The 27,819-nt window shown below is 33.4% G+C and overlaps 1 protein-coding gene across 1 annotated transcript in view; it reads left to right on the forward strand.

Moving 5' to 3' along the window:
• LOC143249491 (lachesin-like) overlaps positions 1-27,819 on the forward strand; it is a 153,067-nt gene that overhangs the window by 89,003 nt on the left and 36,245 nt on the right. The window contains exons 3-5 of the mRNA XM_076499418.1: positions 965-1,172; positions 1,789-1,959; positions 20,897-21,025. Coding sequence (XP_076355533.1) covers positions 965-1,172; positions 1,789-1,959; positions 20,897-21,025 — 508 coding nt within the window. The remainder of the gene's footprint in view (positions 1-964; positions 1,173-1,788; positions 1,960-20,896; positions 21,026-27,819) is intronic.

The following is a 27,819-nucleotide window of genomic DNA, read 5'->3' on the forward strand; positions in this document are numbered from 1 at the left end:
CGTTTCTAAGTCCTGCTCTTACAATGATTTTTCTAAGTTATGTTTGTGTTTCAGCAACGGTATCTTGTTTTTTTCTTTAATAATTGGTCGTGATATAATTAATTTTGCAAGAATGTATGGACGTGAGCTGCAGATTGAGTAACACTACTTCGTGATATTAGTGGTGTGCATTTCGGACAACTGTAGAACAGGATTCATATTATATTTTTCTTTGTAACGTAGCTTTAGGACTGCTCTGTATTTATTGAATTTCATATGATGATAAAAGGAAACTTAGCTATAGTCCTTTATTAAACAACAACAACAAACAAACATATTTTAATCGGTACTACTCTAAACTCCTTAAGATAATTTTCATTGAACTTATTTCAAAATATTTCACTGCTACTTGACACTTTAAAGTTGAAACAAGTGAAATATTTGCTATTACATTTTAGCGTGTATTACTAAAGCTTCAAAAAACTCAGCCCTTGTAAAACCATATTTATTAGACAAAGTAATCACCAGTTACTTTATATCACAAAACAATGGGTAAAGACCCTAAAAATGATAACACCATGTAGTATGAATACTATAACTGACAAAATCCAGAAATATATATATATATATATATACTTCTATGTGTTTAATTGGTTAACAATTTTGTTTCCAAAATCAGACGTTTGATGTGTTGTTAGTCACTTTAGACTACTACAAATTAGATATAACTTCGAGCTTATTGGTACCTGGACACCATCTACTCACCAACAAGTATTAGATGTTTGTCAAGCATTGTCGCTACCCATTCAGGCAACAAGAGATAGAAAATAACAGTAATTAAAGTTTCAAATCATATTAATTAATTTTACTAAGTTTTAAAATAATATAAGTTTATTTATTTTTTGCTAAGTCAATATTAATTACCGAAGAAATTCATGCCCTTCTATTAAAGTGCTATATCTAAATTTTTATCTCTATGTTTCAGGCTGCTTGGTTGAAGATAGAATCAAAGGCAATACTATCAATTCATCAAAATCTCATTACCCGAAACTACCGGATAAGTTTGAGCCACTCAGACAACAAGAATTTTGTTTTGCATCTTAAGAACGTTCAGAAATCGGACGTAGGAAGTTACATGTGTCAGCTGAACACGGTACCCATGATGAGCCAAGTTGGGCATCTGGATGTGTTGTGTAAGACTCTTCATTCTATTAACATCACTTATAGTAAAGTTATCAGTGCAAGAACGACGTAAGGTTTATAATATTATATCTTGACATACCTGGTAGTTACTAGCGAATGGTCAGAGGATCAAATGTTAAATGTGTACAATACGAACTGTCCACGAAAATACAAATAAACCAAAACAAAAAAACTACTAAATATTTTTGATCAATTATATTCAGATTGGTATTCTCACTTCAGAACTGTTTTGAATAGTTCTAAAAATTATAGACAATCTGCAATTATATTTTACAATTATTTTGTTAAATTCAAAGAACACATAAGAATAATAAAATTCTTATTAAATTACAAAGCCTAAAAATACGAATAATGCGTATTTTACCAGTGGTTAACATTTAAGTCAATCTCATCTTTTGTTACTATTTCAGGACTACTTTTAACATCTGAGGTAAAAACGTTGATGTGTGTGCATTATAATGGAAATATATGTAACTGATGGCTGTTTCTAACATTGCTATCTAAATCCAAAAGTACTTTATTATTTCACGTGTGTTTAATTTTCCAACTTTTCAACTATATATTACGAGAAAAAAACAACTTAATATCTGAAATTGAACTTTTCAGTTCCCCCTGAAATAAACCTGAAAAGTTCTAGTCCTGATGAACTAGTGCGAGAAGGGTCCAACGTCACTTTTTCTTGCTTGGCTAAAGGCTATCCGACCCCAAAAGTCACCTGGCGACGAGAAGATGATCGCCCTATACTTATTCAAACCAGTGATGGGACTACACAGTATAGTAAGTCTATAATATTGTACATGGACACACAAAAACTCAGAAATAATAGTGTATATGAACGTCAAAACGTAATTCAGATAGAAAAACAACAAATTAATCAGACGTTCCAGGTAAAAACAGCTGTGCAAATATAAATATTTCTGCGCCACCTGAAAAATATGAATAGTACACTCCTTCCAGAACTGCCAAAATATCTGTTCATGAAAAAACGCAACTGTAAATCTAGTACTTATGTATAACGTAGTTCGAGATGCACTTGACAACATTATGATCTCCATTCTACAAGGCCTGGTATGGCCAAGCGCGTAAGGCGTGCGACTCCTAATCCGAGGGTCGCGGGTTCGCGCCCAAGTCGCGCTAAACATGCTCGCCCTCCCAGCCGTGGGGGCGTATAATGTGACGGTCAATCCCACTATTCGTTGGTAAAAGAGTAGCCCAAGAGTTGGCGGTGGGTGGTGATGACTAGCTGCCTTCCCTCTAGTCTTACACTGCTAAATTAGGGACGGCTAGCACAGATAGCCCTCGAGTAGCTTTGTGCGAAATTCCAAAAAACAAACCATTCTACAAACATACGTGGTAGCTGGAGTAGAGTAGACAAATTTGCACGAGCTCTCAGTCAGTCATATTTATAGAGGAAACATTATATGACGTAAGTAGGTGAGAATGTGTGTTGTGTGTTTTTCTTATAGCAAAGCCACATAGGGCTATCTGCTCAGCCCACCGAGGGTAATCGAACCCCTGATTTTAGCATTGTAAATCCGGAGACATACCGCTGTACTAGCGGGGGGCAAGTAGATGAGAAGAATTATAGTTACTGAACTATATTTATAGTTATTATTTATTTTACCATCTGTTTTCTGTCCAAACCCAATTTGTAACACACCATTAAAATTTGCTGTGTTGAGGCAAGGTTTGACAGTTAAGAAACATGACTGTTACTATAATATGCGAGCAAAGATTTAAAACTATCCACTTTCTCCTATTCAAAGAACTTATTAAGCGAATGATTAACGTTAAGATATTTTTGTTTTTAATATTTTGTTTATACATTTATTTAGAAATACTAAATCGACACACTTTAATGAATTTCGGAATCTGGGTATAAAGCGCCTTAAATAGGTGATTTAGTAAATGACTAAGACGGGCTTAGTTTAGATGTCAAAGTGCGTATCTAAACCATTAGGAACTTAGTTCGGGTACACTTTACTTCTAACTTTTAACATAAGTGTTATAAGATAAGATTTTCTCTTGGACCTATGTTTATTTTATAGGCTTAGAATATTCCTAGATTTGATGTCGTCATGAAAATCAACTACTACCAAATGAAATCATGCAAAAGAGAATATTTTCCACAATAAATAGCATACGTAAATATATATATGTATAAATGGTATTAATTGTATTTAATTCTAAACCTTAAGTGCATGTTGATCTATACACTAATTCATCTGTGTATTACAACATTTAGATTCATTAAATAATATTTCAAACCGAACAATAACAGTCACCATTAATAAGAAAAATAAATAGTTCTTGTGATTTTTCTTTCTTTAGGTGTGTTAAATAGCTCTCTATATGAGCCATAAAAACTTCTATTAGAGCGCGTGGTGTGTATGTGTGTTTTGTTTTAGCAAAGCCACATTGGACTATCTGCTAAGTCTACCGAGGGGAATCGAACCCCTGATTTTAGCGTTGTACCACCGGGAAACAGAACGCGAGAAACGAGAAATAATTGCTGAAACGTGAGACAAATTTGTTATCATGATTATTTTTTCATTCCTCTGTGTGTGTTTGTGAACAGGATTTCTCGAAAATCGATCAATAAATTTTGACGCAAGTTGATAAAAGTCAAATTACAGCAAGGCCACGAAAAATATCCCGATCTGTTAGGATGGGGACATATAATTGGATCAGGTTAACAATGTAATTATAATTATTTGTGTATTTGCATACATTTTACTTTTCATACGCTCATCAGAGGCTCAGCGGTAAATCTGTGGGCTTCTAACGCTAAGAATTGAGTTTCGATACCCGCGGTGAGAACAACACATACTTTCTGCCCATCTTTGCACTTAACAACAAATAAGTAAATGCTTTTTTTTTTTAGCCTGGCACGGCCAGGTGGTTAAGGCAATAGACTCGTAATCTGAAAGTCGCAGGTTCGAATCCCCGTCACATGCTCATCCTTTCAGCCGTGAGGACGTTATAAGTGACGGTCAATCCTACTATTCGTTGGTAAAAGAGCAGCTCAAGAGTTGATGGTGGGTGGTGATGACTAGCTGCCTTCCCTCAAGTCTTACTCTACTAAATTAGGGACGGCTAGCGTAGATAGCCCTCGAGTAGCTTTGCGGGAAATTCAAACCAAACTTTTTTATATATGTCGTGCGACTCAAATATCTCTTATTTTATTGAGACAACACTGAAGTACTCTTTATATAAATGTGTTGAGAATATTATTGCAACTAACAATTTTCAGTTAATACAGTTCCAGTAGCAGTTTGGTTCTGTGAACATTTCATAAATTTATATATCATTTATATATCACTTTTTATCTCAAACAAATAAGCTGCACTTTAGTGACCACTACTTAGAACTTATTGTATTTATTAAGGTAATGAGTATTGAAAGATATATACTATATCAAATTGTATATTTTACGGTTTCTTTAAAAATTACATTGAATGGATAGCTTAATACGGACTCTTCCAAAATTATTTGTAGAACACATCTTTTCTTGAAATATATAAGACAAACTAATCGTACGATTTGTCAAGCAACAATGGAATTTCTGACCTACCTTTATTTTTTTTCTGAGTGTAACGTTTTTGTTTATTGATTTTATTGTCTGAAGAGCTGCATTGAAATATCGTAAAACCTCAGAAACACTGAATATCTTTACGCTTTCTTTCGTTTTTATGTTCGAGCTATCACAACTGTTATTTATTATCTATAAATGGATATGTATGTTTGTGTAATATTGGCATGCCTTTAATTTGAATCAATCGCACACCTGTACCTTTAATTTCTAATTAGATCCTACAACTCATGTGTGGAAAAAAAAGAGGAAAACCGAAGTTAAAAAATCAAACTTAACAATATATCTTCACTGATATTTCTCCTTTAAAGTGAAAACATAAATTTCTATTCTGTTATATACGAAACTAGGTAGATAATGTCGTTAATATTTTGCTATACGAAGTTATTTTATGTTTTAAATATATTTCCCTCCGTCAGTTTTTAACATAAGTAAAACCAGTGACTTTTTTTTTAGTTTTACAATATGCTACTTTGTTACAGCACTTTTTACGATTGCAGTCCATCACTTTGAACTCCACACTGCAGATGTAAGAGACAGTTTAACTGTTACAAAAAAAAGAGCGGTAATTGTTAAGGCAAGATTTCTATATCCTACAGGAAATGAGCTACACTGTAGACCAAGGGAACTTAGTTTATATTATCAGCATTGTCTTTCAAAAATGCGATAATTCAGTTTATATTAGGATGCATATTGACGTAAATATGAAATATTTTACTTGTCTTCTACACCCTAATGGTTTGCAACAAATTTTGTAGAGAAGTATAGCAGTGAAGTGTTTATCTCACGTAACAAAATAAAAAGAGGTTCACATGTCAATGTATATTTACGTGAAAAATTGATACGAGAAACAAATGCAATTGAAAATATTTGCTTCACAGTCCCCTTTTAGCCAAAAATATAGAGTTTGACAAACAAAATCCGCATTTCATTTTCTCTAGAACAGTCGTTCCAAGAGGGTAATGCTGTAAGCATAAGTCATATGTCATTCTGATATATATATAAAAACAGTTTCACAAAAATGACACATCAGTAAAATACATTGTTGTTGTTTTTTTCCTTATTGCTAAATTTTATGTCAAACGTATTTTTCTATTGATCACTTATCATACGTTTTCTGTTTTTCTGTTTCGGTTTTTACTTTTTCATTCAGATGAAGACCCACTGGCAACATTTGTTTTTTTGTCATTACGGTATGCTAAGATATGTAGAAACAGACGGAAGAACTAATTATAAAATAGCACAATATCGTGTGTAGCAGTTAGTGAAAAACCCCAGTAAAGTGAAGAAACTTCCAAAAGTATTAATATTATAGAAACTAGATCATTCGTGCGTCCTCTTCGGTCAGGTTTTCTTCAGAAAACAACTGGAAGTTGGAGAGTACACATGAATGTATCGCTGCTAGTATCCTTAATGTCAAGACTTCTGAGGGTCATTAGCTATAGTTTTTTGTTGTTTCACTGTTTTAAATATTTTATCACTAGGATCATTTTATACCTGCCCCCCAGTGGCATTCATGCGGACACATGCCGCTATAAACCATGTTCGATACCCGTGGTAGGCAGAGCACAAATAGTCCATTTTGTAGCTATGTGCTTAATTCCAAACAAATTTTACAACAACTTTGTACTGTGTAATTTTTCTTCGCAAACATTCTTAACTTTCCAGAATATAATGTTTTGGTGAAGCAAAATATTTCCAACATGATCTTCAAGTTAGTGGAAATGTATGTACTTGTAATGGAAACTCTGCAGCATTGTTTGCATGCAAAAGGTAAGTCTCTGGGGGAATGTATAGTTTTATTATTGACATTTTAAAGTTTGTAAGGTTTTCTAGAAATGTTTTACAAACTCTTCAAAAGAGGACCATCATTCAAGAATAGTAGCATGGCCATTTATGTTACTTTATACCATCTCTGGTAAACAATTTTCAGATTGAATCTTCGACCGTGTTTACTCTGTTTTAAAGTACTTTATTCTGAAATTCTGGTAACAACGTATCTACACGTATTTCTAGAATTCTGCATCAACGTTTATGTTAATATTTCTATAGTTGAAGAACCCATTTTATTTATTTTCTGCAGCCGTACGAGTCACTTACTTTGTGAATTATAACTACTTATAATCAATATCTGTACCGCTGCAGCCTCTACTAAAAATTTGATCAGTAATATATGTATTATTGTTATAGTCTATTTGTTTGTTTGTTTGTTTTTAATTTCGCACAAAGCTATTCGAGGACTATCTGCGCTAGCCTTCTCTAATTTAGCAGTGTAAGATTAGAGGGAAGGCAGCTAGTCATCACCACCCACCGCCAACTCTTGGGCTACTCTTTTACCAACGAATAGTGGGATTAACAGTCACATACATTATAACGACTCCACAGCTGAAAGGGCGAGCATGTTTGGTGCGACCGGGATTCGAACCCGCGACCCTCTGATTACGAGTCAAACGCCTTAATACGTTTGGCCTTGCCGGGCCCTTGTTATTGTCATTTCCAAACTAGAAAACAAAACAGGCGTTTTCTCACAATCTGTTTAATATAAACAAGATATAAAAGAACTATAGCCCTGTTAGTCTGCGGCATTCACATGTAAGTATTGTAACAGTTACACTTAATATAATAAAGCTGGATAGAAACCTGTAATTCGAATATAAAGACAGTGGATAGGCTTTCAATAAGGAAACTTGAGACCAGTTTTATTCATCTATCGGTGCATCTAGTGTATTCAGCAAAAATTGTTATAGTTGAATAGACTGTCTATAGAACTTTTTTATTTTACTATTATTAGCAAAAGGCCCGGCATGGCCAAGCGCGTTAAGGCATGCGTGCGACTAGTAATCTGAGGGTCGCGGGTTCGCGCCCGCGTCGCGCCAAACATGCTCGCCCTCCCAGCCGTGGGGGCGTTATAATGATATGGTCAATCCCACTATTCGTTGGTAAAAGAGTAGCCCAAGAGTTGGCTGTGGGGTGATGACTAGCTGCCTTCCCTCTAATCTTACACTGCTAAATTAGAGAAGGCTAGCGCAGATAGTCCTCGAATAGCTTTGCGCGAAATTCCAAAAAAAAAACAAATTATTAGCAAAAGACAAATTAATTAATTAATTTCATGAGTTAAAGAAGCGGAAAAAGAAAAACGAAAAGAAAATTTATGAAAATGAGTAATTTATCCCGTGTGGTTTTATTACAATGATATTTAGGTTTAGAAACAAAACCGTGAATGACTATTCTTTCTGTTGCTTTGCAAATGTTTTGTGAATTTCAAGCGTAAGTTCGAGAAAGATGAAGACGGAAATTTGGTTGGTTTGTTTTTGAATTTCGCGCAAAGCTACACGAGGACTATCTGCGCTAGTCGTCCCTAATTTAGTGTAAGACTAGAGGGAAGGCAGCTAGTCATCACCACTCACCGCCAACTCTTGAGCTACTCATTATAACATTGACCATCACATTATAACTCCCCAAAGGTTGAAAGAGTGAGCATGTTTGGTGTGACGGAGATTCGAACCCTCGAGCCTCAGATTAAGAGTCGAGTGGCTTAACCCTCTGGCCATGCTGGGGTAAAATTTTAGGTACTTCAAGTTTTCTGCACTTCTATAGAATGTTTCGTTTTCAATAAAAATCACAGTATTCCCTTGGATTCCTCTTCCTTCTTGATAATTTGCCGAGCTAGTAATCCAGTAAATTTACTTTAAGTTAGGCCTTACTTATAAATAATGAGGGATCTTGACCTGAAATGATTCAATACAAATTTAAAACCTTAGTTGGTTTCTCTAAAATTATCGAAAGAATCAATAAACTTGCTGACTTAATCATAACCGTATGTATAATGCTATAGTGAAAATATTATATCTGCGTCTATTGCAGATCCATATATCTAACTGTTTTAAATATGATTAGTTTTGTTATGTTCAAACTGTATAAATATTTGTGTGTGTGTGTGTGTGTGTCAGGAGGCGAAGGTTATTGGAATAATGTTATCTATCGTACCTTTTCACCTAGTAATTATGCTTATGATACACTCTAATTCCTGTACAATAAGTTTGCATCTCTGATATTATAGCATAAATAAGGTTTAAAACGTTAAAGTGTTCTATTATGCATTTTCTCAAGAGCTAAAAACTGAAGTTAAGTGATATTTTTAACGCTCGTTTCATGAGCGTTTGCAAAATATATTACAGAGGAGGCAAGATGATAAAATTATATCAAAGCTATAACTTGGGAAATGCATTTTTCCCTTTGATTACTGATTAGTTAATTCAAAGGATGCTTTCTCTGCATCCTTCTTGCGGATCCCAATGGTTCGTTTTATCTCTCGGTAGACCAGGTATAAATTTATGGACATTAACAACGTTAACAGATGGGTTTCCACTCTTCTCTGTGAACAAAGCGTACATATTCCATTGTGTATCTTTGCGCTAAAGTAAATAAAACAGTCGTGTATACTCGATGTATTCGAAGCCTTAGGTAAACTAAATGTGTAATAATCTTAAGCTTCTATCTATCGGTAATCCATGATCAGATTCAATTCTATGACTTTACACCCGATTCACATGACTTGAGAGTTATGCCAGCAAATGAAGTAATTATTTATTAGTATTAAGCTTAAAAGTCAACTATTGATCTGTCTTAACAGAATCAGAAATTGGAGAACTTATGAGACAACAGCCTGGTAATTTTATTTTTGTTATTTCTGCTAAACAATATTCAACAATTACATACGCTAATTCAAACCAGCGAATCCCTTGCACAAAGATAGACCAATTAAGCTTGTTTTTTTCTTCTGATTCTTTAGTTGAACAAAAAACAATCTTTCAATTTTTTTTGGTGAATTTTCTGTTATGTAGAAACGCTAGATGAAATTATCAATCCTTTTTTTTCAAACATTCTGCAATGTTTTGCATAATTAAAGCAATAAAATATTTATTTATGAGTTTTTAATTATGGTCTCCTTTATATTTTGTGTTTTTAAGAATTTTCTATGTAGATGTAACACCGAAACTTTATGAAGCAACCACTGTTTGTAAACCTCATAATTCGACGTTTAAATTCATATTTAATTATAGTCATACCTATATTAAACTAAGAAAAAATACTTATGCACTTTAATGCAACGTTTATTTTCGAAAATTAAAGCTCGGTTTCATGGATAAAAAATATTAGATAAATCTAACTAAATAATTACTACGTAGCAATGCCACACTAGATACACAACCTGTAAATTATCTGCTTTGTTTACAATAATTTACTTGATTATAATTATCAACGGTATCTAGTGTTTTGTTAATGTTTCTGATAATTATGTATGAATAGTAACAGTACTTATTGTCTATGTACCATGCTGCAAATAACGCATTACAATTGGTAAATTAAGCGCCATCTACATAATCAATACAAAAATTATAAACCTATCTGATATATATATATGTATTTGCCATACTTTCAATTTAAAGTGAAAACTCAAACAGATAAATTGAAATGTTCAAATAAAATTCATTCTTATCACTAAAGTGTGATAAACTAAGTAACTACTGTTCAAAAAATATTCTGCAAATATCCTTGGTAACCCAATGTAAGCATCAGACTCATAACACTAAACATTGGAGTTCTATCCCCTCCGTGGATAAAACCTATTGCGTAGCATTCCCTTTTAACGATCGGAGTTCACGTTCTGTTCTTTCTTTGCATTGTTACAATTGAAGGTGTAGTGGCAGTGCGCCTGTCTTCTGGTTAAAAGCTGGTTTTCTTAGTTTAATCACAAAAAATTCTAGCATTTTAAGATGAATTTCTTTCTGGAAATGGAGAATGACGCAGAAGAAACTGGATGTAAGCACATTCATTTAGAAAGTATTTGGTAATACTATTGGTACTGTAGATAGAATTACATTGTTCTTTTATTCGACTGCTGAGACCTATTGTTGCTGATCCAATATACTCCTGGTTGCACCTCAGGTACGTAAGCTCATGTGCCACTAGCGAGGTATTCTATGGGTGTTGTTTGTCTCTAATATTGAATAACCCTTTTAACCTAGACTCTTTTAAATACATTCAACTCAATTTCTGTTTTCTTGTATTCTTAAACGTGTAAGGAATAATGCCTGAGTGTGGTAGGACAAAAGCGTCATTTTTCTTTGGAATATCCGAAATAATACAGGGGTGGATTATTTAGTTTCCAGTGTTTGTTTAAATTACTTGATTTATAAACGAAAACGGAAAGCAGTTGTTTCTAACATTTTTTTGATGTTCGCAACTACTGCTTTTTAAAATTTTGATATTTTGATTTTCTTATATCATAAAAAGTTTTTGTTGCTTTTGACAAACTATTCTACAAAGACTAAAATTGTGAAACTTTTAAAATGCGAATAAAATCTAGTGAGAATGAGATTATGATAAACATGAGTAATAATTATAACCTGATTGTTATAGAAGTCTAAGAACTAGAGTTTGCCATCTGTTGAGTTACAACAGTAAACTACTCATTGTTTAAACTGCACGAAAGTGACATCAACAAATCTCCCGTAATACATAAGCTTAAAACATTCAGGACGGAACTGTAAGTAAAACGTTTTCGTGTAAGCACAGAAAAATGTTAGCAAAGTCAGAAGCAAAGCTCGAGTCTACATCTACTCCATCAACTTGTTAATATATTTTACTGTTACACATAAAATGTGACTGGTTCGTCGAGAAACGTGAAAGTGTTTTATAAACATGCTTAGTTATACCCTGTACAATTACGTTATCAACAACCATGAGGTTAGAATATAGATCGACGTTCCATCTTGAGGTTATATTTATAAACAATGGCCCGATACATAACTTGAACTTCGTTTCAAGTTATTGATAAATTCAAAATTATCCTGAGCATATTATTCATTCTAAACCTAGTTTTCCATTATAAAAATATAATATAAATCATGTAGCTGCCTATATTCCACGCAGTTAGTTTAATAGGACATGTCCTCAAGGAATTCGTTAAAACCCTATACTTGTTGGTCTGGCTTTTTGGTAAATGTGTCACGTTATGACGCTGTCTCCTTTTAACTTTAAAAGTTAAAAGTGAGTTTGGTTTCAGTAGGTGCTATGTAATCTATAATTACTCATAATCTCTATAAACTTGTTCGTATTACTTAAAATAGTTTCACTTAACTGGTGCAATATACTTTATTTAAAAATAAACCTTTATCTGGTTTAGATATTACAATATCTTCACAATTATTTAAACTTTCAAAGCCTGGATTTCGTCCTTAATTCAATTACTATCTTGTTCTATAGATTTAAATTATTCTAATATCCCATGGTTATAACTAGTAACTTAAGTTTTAATTTGTTCAAAAGGTCGTGGGGGCATCGGCACAGCAGTATCTCTGTGGACTTATACAGATAGACACTGCTAGCACAGATAGCCTTTGTGTAGCTTTGTGCTCAGTAGCAAACAAATAAAACGTGTGCTGCCGTTTTTTGACATTTAGACAATTGTTGTATGAAGTTGTCAAAACATACAAAATATAAATAATAAGTAACTTTATTAGAGGGAATAGAAAACTATAATGATCTTCTGGCACCATCAGACAAACAATAGTCTGATAAATTATGAGTAAGATCACATGAGTATTCTAAAAACGTGTCCTAAGCTTCCATAACTGTTTAACTCTAATCTCAGTTAAAGTTATTTTACCACAGTTGATCATTTTAACTAATTTCGCTTTCATTTGTTCCGGAACTTTTTTAAATGGTTTCTTGTAAATTTTAAACAGGCTGGCTTTATTTTTAATTTCTAAGTTCAAACATTTATTTAAGAATATTTGTTTTATTTAGAGAAACACCATTGCTATGTGTGACCTTAAACTAGTGGAATTTTGGGAAAAGGTGTTCATTTTTTTACAAGTTGGAAGTTGTAACAATTTTTGTTTTCTTTAAAACAAACTCTTTACAGTTTTTGAAACGTTTTCCTATCATATGTATACGAAATAATATTAGTAGCCAACCTTGTAAAATACAGATATTTCAAATAACTAACCTTTTCCTGTGTTTCCTTGTAAAACTTTGGTAAAAGTCCTGTTTTAATCTTGTGTATTACAAGAGATACGTTGATGACATTTTGTGATAGTTTGACAAGGTTGAGTTTGTCATGGAATTTCTCCAGGTTTTAAATGGTAAATATCCTAATACCAACTTTGCTGTTGAAAATCAACAGAATGACAGACTATCGTTCTTAAATAACCAGGATATAGTTACCATTGTTCATGTCTTAAATAACTAAGGTGATATTACCATAGCTCATGTTTCAAATAACCAGGGTATATTTACCGTAGTTCATGCTTTAAATCACCAGGGGATACTTGTCACCAATAACATGCCAGCTCAGACGACTCAATACACTTTTGATTTTTTGTTAAATATTTGACATCCTTCCAAAAATGGTTCCTTATAATAAGACGAACACCCCTAATATGGATGTCAGGCATGAACATTTCAGTTAAGTTCAATCAGAAGTCAAAGTTTAAATGAATGCATGTACTTGTTACAAATATAAGAAAATTGATATTTCTGAAAATTTGATACAACTACTGAATAGTATTTTTATGTTTGAATTTATGGTTACAAAATATAAAATTGTATTCCACAAGAGGAATTGGATTGTCTCACTGTGGCTCAGTGGTAAGTCAGTTAAATTAAAACGTTAAGAAACGGGTACGGATACATACTCCCGGAGAGCCTGCCTCAAATATCCCACTATGTAGCTTTGAACTTTACGAAGAAACTAATACATTAAAAACAAAGAAAATGGTTCACAAGTTTATCATTTACAACTTAAAATTGGTGGCATGTTTAACCAAAGTATTGAAAGTGGCGATTTAATCATATTTTTACGAATTTTACTTGTTTTGAATTTCGTGCAAAACTGCACGAGGACTATCTGCGCCAGCCGTCCCTAATTTAACAGTGCAAGACTAAAGGGAAAGAATGCAGCTAGTCATCACCACCCACCGCCAACTCTTATGTTACTCTTTTACCAACGAATAGTGGGATTGACAGTCACATTATAACGCCCCCACGGCTGAAAGGGCGAGCATGTTTGGTGTGACGGGGATTCGAACCCGCGATCTTGATGTTACGAGTCAAGTGCCTTAACCACCTGACCATGGTAGGCCTTCTACAAGTAGAAGAAATAAGCATAAAAGTAATCGTTGGTTTGCTATAATCACATTTTGATATAAGAAAACAAAGTACTAATAGCAATAGCTTTACGAATAAAAGTACTTGTTCTCCTGCAGACATATTTTGATATAAGAAAATAAAATACTGATTGTGCTAGTATTTATGTTAGTTGCATTGATATGTCGTCACAGATGAGCCGTTGCGCCACGGGAAATACATATAGCACCTGTGTATTTGGTTCACGGAAAATTTCCGACCATTCTATAGTGCAGTGTAGTCAAGGGTGATGTAAACGCTCTTTCCGAAAGACGATATTCAGACAATGAGATGAACAACGTAAAGCTAAAAAGATAGAAATTCTGAACAGTATCCTCCTTGATATTGGTTAGGGTTAAGAAAGTTTCTTTGTCTGTTTGTTTTTGAATTATTGAAGTATACAATTAGAATATGATAGAATATTTCACATACCAATTTCAAAGCAATCGATTAAAAAATACCCGCGAAACTAAAATTCCAATTTTGATTGATTTTCTTTTTTTTTCTTCGCATCTAAACTACTGAAAAATGTATTTAATAGAAAAACATTCTTATATTTTATGGATTTCTTTCAAGCGTAGTACCCTGCTAAATATTTACAACCTCCTATAATGTGTCAAATTTATTCTGAATATAAGTCATAAGTGCAAAAAGATGTTCAACAAAAACCGTCCAGTTTCGGCCAAACACAAGAAGTATGTCACGTGAGTTGTGGGTCTGAAATCATCACTTTCACCTAAACGTAGAGGTGAAAATATCTGTGATCTGTCCATCACGGATATCGAAATCCGGTTTCTAGATTTGTAAGACTACTGGTTGAAAACACTTTCTAGCTCAAGTTTTCAAAGAACCATACTTTTAGACGGTTATTATTCGTTGTCAACTTTTAAGCACAAATTTGTTAAATTTTATAAACTTCTAATAATTATGGAGCGTTAAGCGTCACGTGATATTAGCTTAAGTAATTAATGCAAATAATGATGCTTGACATGACTCTACCGAGTGCATACGGGCGATGAAAAGAAACTGTTATTCTAGTATTTATGGTGTTACAAAAAGAAAGTTATTATTATATTAGAACTGTTATAGAGAGGAAAGCCATCACTATATTTTTGAAGAATCTGGTTGGTTCTGTAAAGTATAGGTTTGTTTCGAACAATAGGGTTGTGATTCAAAAGTAAACGTTGGTTATAATCGAATGAAACTTTCTTTTTTTTATGGCTTATTAGTGTATATTATTAGTGTACATTGACAAAAAAGTCGGACGTACGTGTGAAAAAACTGAACTCAAAAAGAATTACGTGTGCGACTAAAAAAAATAAAATCTAAATTGGTGACCAAATTAATAGCTAATCTTATAGGATTTATAAAATTGTACAGTAAATATTCATTTATTATATAGACAGGCTGCTTATTTTTGTTGTTCAACTCGGGGAATGATTGAGAGTAAACTGAAATACGCAGCCAAGCTAAGTAATGAATGTATATTTGCGGTAAAATTATTTTACATGCTATAAGTATAGCTATCAGTTTGACTGCCAATTTTAATTTCACTTCTTTAAGATAGCACATTTTATCCATTTATTGCAGCATCTTTGTTTATGATAATCATAAACATAAGTCATTGTCTGTATAAATTGTCCAATAAAAAACGGTCTCTTCTTTTCTATGTAAATGAGTTATTTGTATTGTTCACGAACATACGCCTGGCAAAGGACTCAATCGAATACCCTATTTTTGTCATTTAAATATATACATATATTTAAGCTTTTATAGTTATAGCGCAGCTGCTTATGGTATTTAACGTTTCCTATGTAGTGTACATTCTTCTGTTGAGCGTTAACATTTTGTGACTTGAAATAGTCGCATCCAATGGCTTCTATTAACATCTATTATTTAGAATTCCGAAATATATATATATATTTAAGCTTTTATAGTTATGGCGCAGCTGCTTATGGTATTTAACGTTTCCTATGTAGTCTACATTTTTCTGTTGAGCGTTAACACTTTGTGACTTGAAATAGTCGCATCCAATGGCTTCTATTAACATCTATTATTTAGAATTCCGAAGCCGTACTGATATTGTTAGGTTTTGTAAACCAAATTCTTAGAGTATATGTCTGTGACTTGTCGTTGATAAATTTCAACAATAACCAAACAACAACACAATCCACTGTTTTGAAATATTTTAAAATAATTTAAATATCAATAGAAATGTTAATTACATTATTGGTTATCACAGTTGGATTCAAAGCTGTCAATAATTCTCTTTTTTTCGTCAAAGTCCACCCAGTCCTGTTCATTTACTTTAGGCACAATTGACAAGATGAATTATTCTTCCCTGCTCTGTTATCACAATACAGTCCGTAATAATTTCACTTTAAACACTGACCCCATACGCTCTTTATCGCTTAACTCACAAACACGCAACTTAGATTTAAATGACACCATTTCAACACGTATTTATCCCTTGACAGAAGAATAGAACATTTTACGCAACACCAAATACTAGATATTCTGATGCAATAATTCTCAGTAAAAAAGAAATATTTAGAAATTTCTAGTAACATGACCCTACAATATAATAATCTTTCAATCATAACAACTTAACGTACACGCTGCACAACATATAATTCGTAAATGAACTTAACATGAGCTCTGGCTTCTAAAACTAACTACATATGACAACTGTATTATGTAAATAATAACGCTCTAATTAAACTTAAAATGAAACAGTCGTGTATATCTAACACGTGATTTTGAGCAAGTAAGATTCATTGTGTCAGGGAAACAGAAATATAAAGTGACTGTGGGGTAGAGATTTAAGCATTTTTGAGGCTTTGTTTCCTTACAAATTAGAAGCTGTGATTTGTACTAATCTTAAACGCGTTTGAAAAATACCGGCTTTACCAGTAGAGCCTGGCTTGCGAGACTACGCAATATATGTATGGTATATTAGCTAGACCTTCAATACTTCTTACTGAACAGAATGAAGCACTTACGTGAAACTGATTGTAGAGACATACAAATATTTTTTGTCAAAAAAAGAAAATAACTGGCTCGTAACAATCAAGGTACAATACTATGTATTTTAGGTGTTTTATTAGCTAATACATCTTTTGACATGCAATTGAAATAACTACTTTGTGTTATATTATGCATATGTCTGGTATTTTCCATCACAAAGTTTGTATTCAATCCATGAAAACCTATACATGATGTTATAATTATTCTATATTATATATGCATGAGTAAAACAACAATGTTTATTATAGATTTTATAATAACATTGAATGTTATGTTAAAGCTATATACTGGTATCCTCTTTAAAATTTCTGTATATATTTTTTTTCATATACTGCTAATGACAATCTTTCTTTCGTACTGGAAATAAATGTGAAGCTTATGAGATTCGTACTATTGAGATATATTTTTATAGTGATGACAGTGATGATATGCAAACTGGTTTGTTTGAGCTTCAAACAGCTTTAAGTACTGAAAACTCCATTCTCCATACACCATCATCATTGCATTTCACTAGAACACAAGAGATTTGTCATGGTGTTTCTGTAGTCACTTAGCCATGCATTCACATTGGTAATTTACTGGCATCAACAAAAGCCACTTGACGAAAAATGTCCAGCTATTAGTGAGCTATCAAATACTGAAAATTATTTCTATCTTTATTAGCATATTTCCTACCATCTTTTCTCAAGGGCGTAATTCCCCATTGAGACAGCGGTAAGTCTACGAATTTACAAAGCTAAAATTAGAGGTTCGATTTCTTCAGTAGACACAGCAGATAACTATAAAAAAAAACACGAACATTTAGGTGTGCAACAGCAAGTTTAAAAAAGCAAGGCTTGAAAAATATCCATTGTTACTATACAGCCCAAAATCGGATGGAAATTTTTGTAGCCCTTGTACTTCCCTTCTTCCAGTGCGTAGTTAATATTCTAACGTAGAACTTATCAACAAATCATTTAACAGCTGGATAAAAATTCAGTAATACTTAAAGCAACCATTATAATCTTGTTTATTATCATGATTCTATGCGGACTGTTAATGCTTTGAAGGTTGCCGTTGAACATTCACTAGTAGAATCGAATTTACTACCAATAATGCCCTTCAATCAGGTATAACTCAGAAAAACATATTCTTCATCAAATTATCCTTGCCATTTTGTTTTCAGAAAAACAAGGATTGGCATCTTGTGGTAACACCGAAGGTTTTATTATTTTTCCAAAAATTCTGAGAATTGTCTGGCTTTCCCTAAACATTATGCAGGAAATTATGAAACACTGAGAACTCATCTGCATAATTCCAAGGCAAAAAGAACTACATATATATATATATCCCTGTTCAAAAATGGTATGATCAATTCATAGGATATAATGTAATTCGAGTAAAATTTATTGATGAGGTAAAAAAAGTTGGATTCTGCTCTGTCCTTGCTAATGAAGTGTCTTTTCACAATTTGGAACATCAGTTAAGATGTCTCCGCTTTGTCGATGACAACTGAAATTAAGAAATAATTTATTGATTTTGTTAAACTACGGATGGCCAGAGCAATAGATACTGTATGTGCAATTAGACATTGATTGATGTTGGACTATCTGTAAATAAACTGCGTGGTCAAGACTTTAATGGAGTAACTCTCTACCATGGTTATCCAAAAGCAAATTCAAGGTATTCAGATGAAGACCTTTTACACTCATTGTGCTAGTCACTCACTTAATCTTGCTAATGTGAATTCAAGTTTAATTCTACTAACATGAAATTGTACCGATTCAAATTAAAATCTTAACTATTTGAGTTAAATCCTCACCTAAACATGGGAAACTATTAAAGACAATCTATCAAATGGGGCATCCAGCATGGGACATCTTCATCACGTTTTCCACTATTCAGTATGTGCAGTAAACGCTTGGTTGAGAATATTAAAAGTTGGGAAAGTTCTGTTTATGTCATTAATGCTTATTAACGAGATTATTGTGTGTGAAGATGATAATTTTTAAATGTTTAAGGACAATTGGGCTGTTGGACGTAACAAAAGTGCTATGGCTTATTTAAAAATACTGGAGTCCTTTAATGTTTTTGTTTGATTACTATATTCACAACTTTCTCATTACTATTTGTAAGAAGCTGCTGTAAATATGCAAGGTCCTACCGAAGACATTGTTTCTGGTATTTTCCTAGTAAAACAATACTGTAAAAAACTGACTTCATTAACACTGGGACCGGCATGGCCAGGTGCGTAAGGCACTCAACTCGTTATATGAGAGTCGCGGGTTCGAATCCCCGTCACACCAAACATGCTCGCCCTTTCAGCCGTGGGGCCATTATAATGTGACGGTCAATCCCACTATTCGTTGGTAAAAGAATAGCCCAAGAGTTGGCGATATGTTATAATGACTAGCTGCCTTCCCTCTAGTTTTACATTGCTAAATTAGGGACGGCTAGCGCAGATAGCCCTCCTGTAGTTTTGCGCGAAATTCAAAAACAAACAAAACAAATAAACACTGTTCTTTAATTAATTAATTACAAGAATTATCAAGCAGCTATATCCATAGTTTCAATTAAAATGTTTCAATAAATCAAAGTTTCGGTTAAAATGACTTTTCGACTTTAAGACAAATAACATACCTACTGAACACTTTTCTAGTGCTACACAAAGTCACATGCACGAGTTACACCCAGTGACATATCGGATCAACTTCCAGAAGACTCTGCAGTCGAATAAAACTATAAAACTAAAACCTGCAACTCAGCAGTATTGCCTGAAAGTTTCTGAACTTTCTACCTCCATTTCCTTCAGTATCGTTCTCCATTTACGGACAGCTAGTGTTTCTTACCATTAAACTAAAAAATAGCCCGCTCTTGGCCAGAAGATGAGTACACTGCCTTTACACCTTTAACTGTCAAGAAAGAACTTAACATAAACTTTGATCATTGAATATGATGTGGGCTAAATACTTTACATCGTGAACAAAAAGTGTCTGAAAAATAATATAATGATTAACTACAGAGTAACTTAGGAAGTAAAAATATCGTTTTCATTTTTTAAAGGTTTAATCTGCAGAATTAAATATAATTTGCTGTTTATTTCTAACATTCAGTGAACTTGTTTGTTGATAGCGAGGTATACAGAATAACTTACCTGTTGGCGAATTGACGAAAACAGTTTTTAACATTTTCTTTACTTTGTTATTGTTTTGAGTTAAGCACAAAGCTGCACAATGGGCTATCTGCGCTCTGCCCACCACGGGTATCGAAACCCGGTTTTTAGCGTTGCAAGTCCGCAGACGTACCGCTGAGCAGCTGAGCCACTTTTTCTTTTCTTAACACCGGAATGGACTTGGAATAGCAGTATAATCTGATAAGCTCGTTTACTAATTCATTCACAGTTCTTTGAAAGGTTAGGTAAAATTGGTACTGCTGTTAATGTTTTGGTGAATACGGTTGAACTGAGTTGAAACCTAAATACTTAAATCCCATTAAAATATTACTAAACCATTAACGTTCTTGTTTTTTTAAGAAGAAATACAAGGATAAATTAAAACAATACTAAGTACGTACATCCTAAAAAAACTGCCGTATTAACAACGCTGCTAAACATAGTCTCCACAGGTGTGGTATTGTAACGCTAAGTAGAGATTGAAGCCTTGCGGTGAGCGTAACTCACCTATGCTAACGAAAAACAAAGAAAAAAGCTATATATATATATTGTATAAATTGTTTTATTTTGGTGTTTTTGTCATGAAAATTAAATAAAATGACAGAACCAAATATTTGATTATAACAAAGTTATTTTTGTTCTCTAACTGAAAATACCGCATGTAAGGTCCAAAACTTAGTTATACTTTCTAGGCTTTCAGACGAACTACTATTGCTTTTTGGTTATTTTGTTGTTCTGTCTTTATATTGCAGTGGACACCCACGAAGGCGAGCACTTAGCTCTCGTAAACATCAACAGAGAACATTCCGGTGCTTATCTATGTATTGCCGTCAACGGTGTACCTCCCTCCGTCAGCAAGAGACTCATGCTCTATGTTGAATGTAGGTGTAACGAAAAGAACTATTCCACAGGTGTAGATTAATACAGCAGAATGTGCTTCAACTTTCTGATAAATACACATTTTTCTTGCCTTTATTTTTTTTCTTTCCTAGTTAAATAGTTTTTGGTTTCGATAAATCTTCTGTCTTTCTTTCATTTTTTTAAAGAAATTTCAGTGAAAGCGTGAAAACTATATTATAGAAAGGCACACGCTGAAATATAAAAGTTTAGTTTTTCGCATCTTTAAAATCGTATCTAGGACTTTAAAATAATCGGATCAAAACTTTGGACAACACTGAGCAGAGGTAACTTTCGCGTGTGATATCGTTTCTTCTGTGTTAACGTATTCAAATACTCCTCTCTCCTTCAGTGAATCAACGGTAAGCTTGAGAGATTATAATGGCTTAAATTCTGAATTTTATCCTTGTGATGCACCAAATGTAGATAGACAACCCTTTGTGTAACTTTGTGTTTAATAATAGGCCTAAACATTTTTACTATTTTATGATTTTTATGTTTTACTTCTTCGTCCTTTTGTATCCGCCTTAATGTTATATCTATTTTCACTTTAATGAAACCTATTTCTATTTTATTCATTTATTTTAAGTGTCTTGAAAGACTGACGTACAATTCCATAAGCCTATGAAAATCCACCTCTTAAATCAAATATTAAGCTAGATATTATAAACATGGAGTACAGTTTTTCAGGATTATTATTTTGGATAATACTGTCATAGGCGTATTTTCAACACATTTCTTTAAACGTTCTACACATAGAAAAGTAACAACTGTAAACGTGTCATAACACAAACGTTACTTCTCACATAAAATTATATTCATAATTTATCATATACAAGTGTTTGAAGAAAATTTTCTTGGTAGAAACATAGTAGAAATACCTTGATCCGCATCGTAAAATAAGTCCTCTGCAGGTACAGCGGTAAGTTTACGGATTTGCAACACTAAAATCAGGGGTTCGATTCCCTCGGCGGACTCAGCCGATAGCCCGATGCGTCTTTGCTATAGAAAACAAACAAACGAACCATAAAATTAATTTCAACACACGAAGTTATTTTCTAACAACCTACTTTGAATTAGTGCTTTAAAAGGTGATTCTCGAAAGACGGTAATTCTAAATGAAGCATATTGGTAGCGTTGCATGGTAAGGAAATATTTTAAGAATGTTTTCGAAACAAAAGTAACTGAGTTTTTCTATACTTTACAAAACTGAAAAATTAAAAAAAAATAATTCTTAATTACCCTCCCCAGTAAAAATAATTTCCAAAGTATTCCAAGAATGAATTAGACATGAAGGTGTTTTGAGAAATAGTAATTACATGTATCATGCAGAATGATATTTTTTTGGAAAACAGTTACAGCTAACATAATACACGCTTCCTAGGGTGGTTAACAAATATATTATGTATTTGTTTTATAGCAAGCATTTCTATATTAAAACACAGCGACAGTGGATTAAATATTTCGAGCAAACTTGATTATATTTCTTGTTTCAAATTTTTTATTTATTTAGTGGTTTATTCAAAATAAATATCTTAACTAAACCAAAGGGTGTGAATTTTAAATATTTTTTTGTATTGTTTAGCTTTTTACAGATATGGTAGTATATAAAGATAAGACGTAATTTTATTTTACGTTTATTTTCACATCTCAGCGATGTTGTTTCTATGTAGTTATGTACGTAACTTAATCGTACAACTATATATCAAACAAATGAGGTTACCTTCGAAAAAAAAAAGACTATTTCACAGAGGAGCATCGTTTTAACGTTGTAAGTCCGTAGATTTAACATTATCCAAAACGGATAAATCAAACTAAAAAAATAAAACTTTATACCAGTTTAAAAACACGAAAATAAAATAAATACTATTTTACAAAACTGAGAACAAGATATAGAAATTTCGAACACTTCAAAGTTAGGTATCTATGAGTACAGCAAGTTAATTACGCAGATGTGAAGTCTGAAACTAAACTCAAAACCAGATTAAAAATTAAAAATTTATACTTTAACAGAGTAGTAAAAGAACAAAACATGTGTGAAAAAGTCAATCTATTGTACCTTACCTCATGTAAAACTTCAAGAGATTTGAGTTACTCAATTTAAACCGCAAGTGTTCGCATTACCAAGACGCGAAATAAAATATATAACCTAGAAGGACGTTTCGTTCCGGATAAAAACAGTTTTACGATTTTTGCTTCAAATTGTAAAACCTATAGGGTTAGAAAACATTCAGTTTGTTAATGTTAGATAGTTTTACAAACTACTAAGTTGTATTTCTACATTAAAAGTTCTAAATCATCGTGAGGAGAATTTGGAATTTGATAGTTGGTATTTTAGATAAATTTCACTTCATACAAATAGAATAACGCCGAATTCCTGAATATAATACCCCAATGCTTCACTTTAGAACATTATTTCAAGGGACACCTGAACATTTTATTTTAGTTAGAAAACAATATTATATTGATGGTTTTCACTCAAAATTTTGTTACTTTTAATATTTTAGATTTTCTATAAGTTATTTGGTACTTCCAAACAGAACGGCACTTTATGCGACACACAGGATAAACGATCAGTTTAGAGACCCCAACGTTCAGGCATATCTATCACAAATTTAGAACTGCTGATTTAAATTAGACAGTAGCACAACTGTTCTTAACCGAATAGCACAGCTGAGACTGTCACAATTATAACTTTCTCACGTATTCAGTGTTATATCGGTACATCACAGCTCGAGCCTTGGGTCTTCCAATACGCTAAATACTAGGTCCAGCTTAGCCTTTTTAAGCAAGATATGAAATATTCAATCCGATAAAGCTGAAACGGCTATATAAAATTAAGATTATGCGATTGTTGATAAGGCAATGAATGATTTATTGTTTTTCTACACTAGCCTTCATTAAGAGCAAACTTGACTGGTTTAAACCTTGAAATTTCTTTTCCCGACCAAGGTTTGTTTGTTTGTTTGTTTTGAATTTCGCACAAAGCTACTCGAGGGCTATCTGTGCTAGCCGTCCCTAATTTAGCAGTGTAAGACTAGAGGGAAGGCAGCTAGTCATCACCACCCACCGCCAACTATTGGGCTACTCTGTTACCAATGAATAGTGGGATTGACCGTTACATTATAACGCCCTCACGGCTGGGAGGGCGAACATGTTTGGCGCGACGCGGGCGCGAACTCGCGACCCTCGGATTACGAGTCGCACGCCTTACGCGCTAGGCCATGCCAGGCCCTCGACCAAGGTAATACTCGTCAGAAATGACATTATAAAAACACAAACCAATATAAACTTCAAAGTCTTTTCAAAAGAAACCGTAGTAACAAAAATGAAGTTCCTTCAAAAACATGTTTCTCCAGTGAGTCAGTGGAATTACAAAGCTAAAACCCTGGAATTCGATTCCCCGGGATAGACAAAGCACAGATAAGCCGCTGTGTGGCTCTACGCTAAAAAAATTAACAATTTGCGAACCATCAATGCAAAATAACTATCCTAAGGACTCAATGAAGGTCACAGCAAAAGTTGTTCTCAACAACAGTCGTGCTCCTTCCAAACTAACAAACAAGAATGTTTGTTAGTTTTGAATTTTGCGCAAAGCTACACCAGAGCTACCTGCGCTAGCAGTCCCTAATTTAGCAGTGTAAGACAAGGGAGAAGGCAGCTAGTCATCACCACCCCTCATCAACTCTTCGGCTACTCTTTTACCAACAATAGTAGATTTGACTGAAACTTTATAACGCCTCCCACGGCTGAAAGGACGCAAACGAGAATGAAATTGTTACTTTACTATTCGTGCCAAAAATATGTACAAATTTTACTATGCATAATTACTTTTTACAAATTTTCTTCTACCCTTTAAAACATTCGTATCTGAGTCAGGACAAACTCATGTCAAACAAGAGTTTAGTTTGTGACATTTAAAGTTGAATGCATAAAACATTATATTTATCTCAAGAAACCCAGTGGCCTCTTCATATCCAAAATGGCTGGACAATAAAGATATGTCAGAGATGATAATATAAAAATATATGTATTGACCATAGACATGCTTTTTTAGGGAAAACAACTTTCAAAACATAAAATTGTGGGCAGTGCTACTAACATGAAGCGACAATTAATTAAAGAGGTCTTTGTTATCACATCAAATGTCTGTACTACTTTCCCTTCTAAAGTGATAAATGAAGATAAATCCATCCACAGTTGTTTGGTTGTTTGGCTTTCTTTAGCACAAAGCAACTAGGCTGTCCACAGAAGCTGCTCTTTTACCTTTCACTTAACAATGAGTTGTTTAAAAGATATTTATTGAACAATGAACACAACGATAATATTCACATTTAAATTTAATTTTTTTTAGGATTTTACTGTTTTAAAACGTTTATTTTATATTTCTATATAATGTTAATATTTTGATAAAATTTTGCACTATTAATGTTGTTTTTTTTTTCAATAAACTATAATGCATCATTCGGCATTGTTTAAATTTGCCCTAGACTAGGCTCGGCATGGCCAAGCGTGTTAAGGTGTGGACTCGTAATCTGAGGGGCGCGGGTTCGCATCCCGGTCGCGCCAAACATGCTCGCCCTCCCAGCCGTGGGGGCGTTATAATGTAACGGTCAATCCCACTATTCGTTGGTAAAAGAGTAGCCCAAGAGTTGGCGGTGGGTGGTGATGACTAGCTGCCTTCCGTCTTGTCTAACACTGCTAAATTAGGGACGGCTAGCACAGATAGCCCTCGAGTAGCTTTGTGCGAAATTACAAAAAACAAACAAACAGCCCTAGATTAGCAACACTACAGCTAGGCCTACGAAAACGAAAATTGTACTTCATGGAAACACTAGCATTAGAAGTAATATTCCTAGATTCATAAAGTGCTGTATGACGCACTTCTCGGAGAGTCTATTTGTACAATGCCAAGTCACAGTTAAGTATGAAGAGCAACGGTAAAAAAGTAGTAATCGAAATGAGAAAATATTTTCATTCCCTTTTTGTCCCCTTGAGTTATGTAATATTAATATGTTTTTTGGTCCCAAAGGTTTATCTGATAAAACTTAGTCGCAACTCGTAAAGTCTCACTTTACAATAAACAAAACGGACATTTCCATGCGTGTCACGAAGTTGTAACCCGGGAAATGCCTTCTGTGAACAAAAGCCGGCGCGGCAGCCTTTGTGGCCATTGCAAAAGAACTAAAGGCCTCATACACACACACACGGCAGTGCGCTGTAATATGGCGAGAACCTATATGAAACATGGTTTTGTTTGATCTATAATATGATTTATTATGTTGTTTTACTTATGTAAATCAATAGAGTTAGGATAATGGGGAAGTTCAAAATATTCTAAGAATGCCTTTAGTATTACTTCATTAAGCGCTACTTCAAATGATTTCATCGCAAAATGAAAGTTTTCAAAAATAAATCATGAAAATAGTTTATACATTGAAAGTTTATTACGTATGACCATGGTATTGGTTAAGTCTTTTCACGCGGATATCCAACTGTATTAGTAGGAAAACTACAAGAGGACATAGCTGACAAGTTTCAATTTTAGATCTTAGGGCGCTTTATGCTTAGTCAAACTAGTCCGTTTTACTTGAATCTAAAGTATAGCTTGTCCGTGCAAACGAACTTACCCATCTGAGAGGCTAAATTAATTACTGAGACCCCGGTGGACTCAGCTGATAGCCCGATGTAGCTTTAATATAAGAAAACACACACGCGCATACTGATACTCAATATATTTTGCATTTCGTGGGAGATATAATAATGAATTAGAACTTGTATTTGTAACTGCAACTGCTATAACGAATGTATTAATTAATTTTACCACTTCTCACGTTTGTTATTACACACCTAATTCACCTGATAAAATACCAGTGGTTTCACTTACGTTTTAAGCGTTCCTTTTATCCCTTGAGAATGACAAACAGGATCTTAATTGTATTATCTAATCATTATTTTACGAAAGTGCACGTGTGTGAGTATCCGCTTAAAACTGACGCACAGTTCAACCGATTGTCACCAAACTTAACATACACTCTTCAGTTTTGCCATGAGAGAAAGATACTTGAGTTAGTTTATAAGAATGAAGTAATAAATACTGTCGTACTCTAACAACCGATATACAATCTAATGATTTAACTGAACCAACCAAGTAACGATTGTTGAATATCTTAGTTTACACTGGACTAATTTAACTAAGTAAGGCTGCAGCAGAAGGAAAGCAACTAAAATTATTCTCACATTGTTAAAATAGACGGGAATTAATAATTGGAACAACCACATTACGCGCACAAGCCTAGTACATGTTACAGCTGCATAGTTCAGGCTGCCTCAGGTGGCATTGAAACGAATTCCTCGAAAACAAAATAACATTTTTTTTCAATTTTTGTTAAATGTAATTACTATGGAATCGAAATGAGTTTAATCTACATAATTATCTACTAAACACAGCCTTACTTTTACGTTTGGGCTTTGATAAAGCTATAGCGTAAATTATGTGATTTATACACATGTCATAAAAAGTAATAATTTTGTTGCCTTGGGATTTTATTCAAAATTATGGTTTTAATTTATATACTGAGTCAAAGACGCATTATAACACAACCTCTCAACATACGCAGCTATAGAGGAGAAAAACTTGCAAATTTCTAAATGGATCAGTTCAGTTTTTTTAATTTATATTTGTACATCATTGTTAAACATTGATATAATATTGTCATATTACCCATGTCTTGTGCAGTTTACTCTCTTCCGAAGCGGTTTGGTATCATTGTAAAAT

This window comes from Tachypleus tridentatus, chromosome 4, assembly GCF_004210375.1.
Source record: "Tachypleus tridentatus isolate NWPU-2018 chromosome 4, ASM421037v1, whole genome shotgun sequence".
Taxonomy (NCBI): Eukaryota; Metazoa; Arthropoda; class Merostomata; order Xiphosura; family Limulidae; genus Tachypleus; species Tachypleus tridentatus.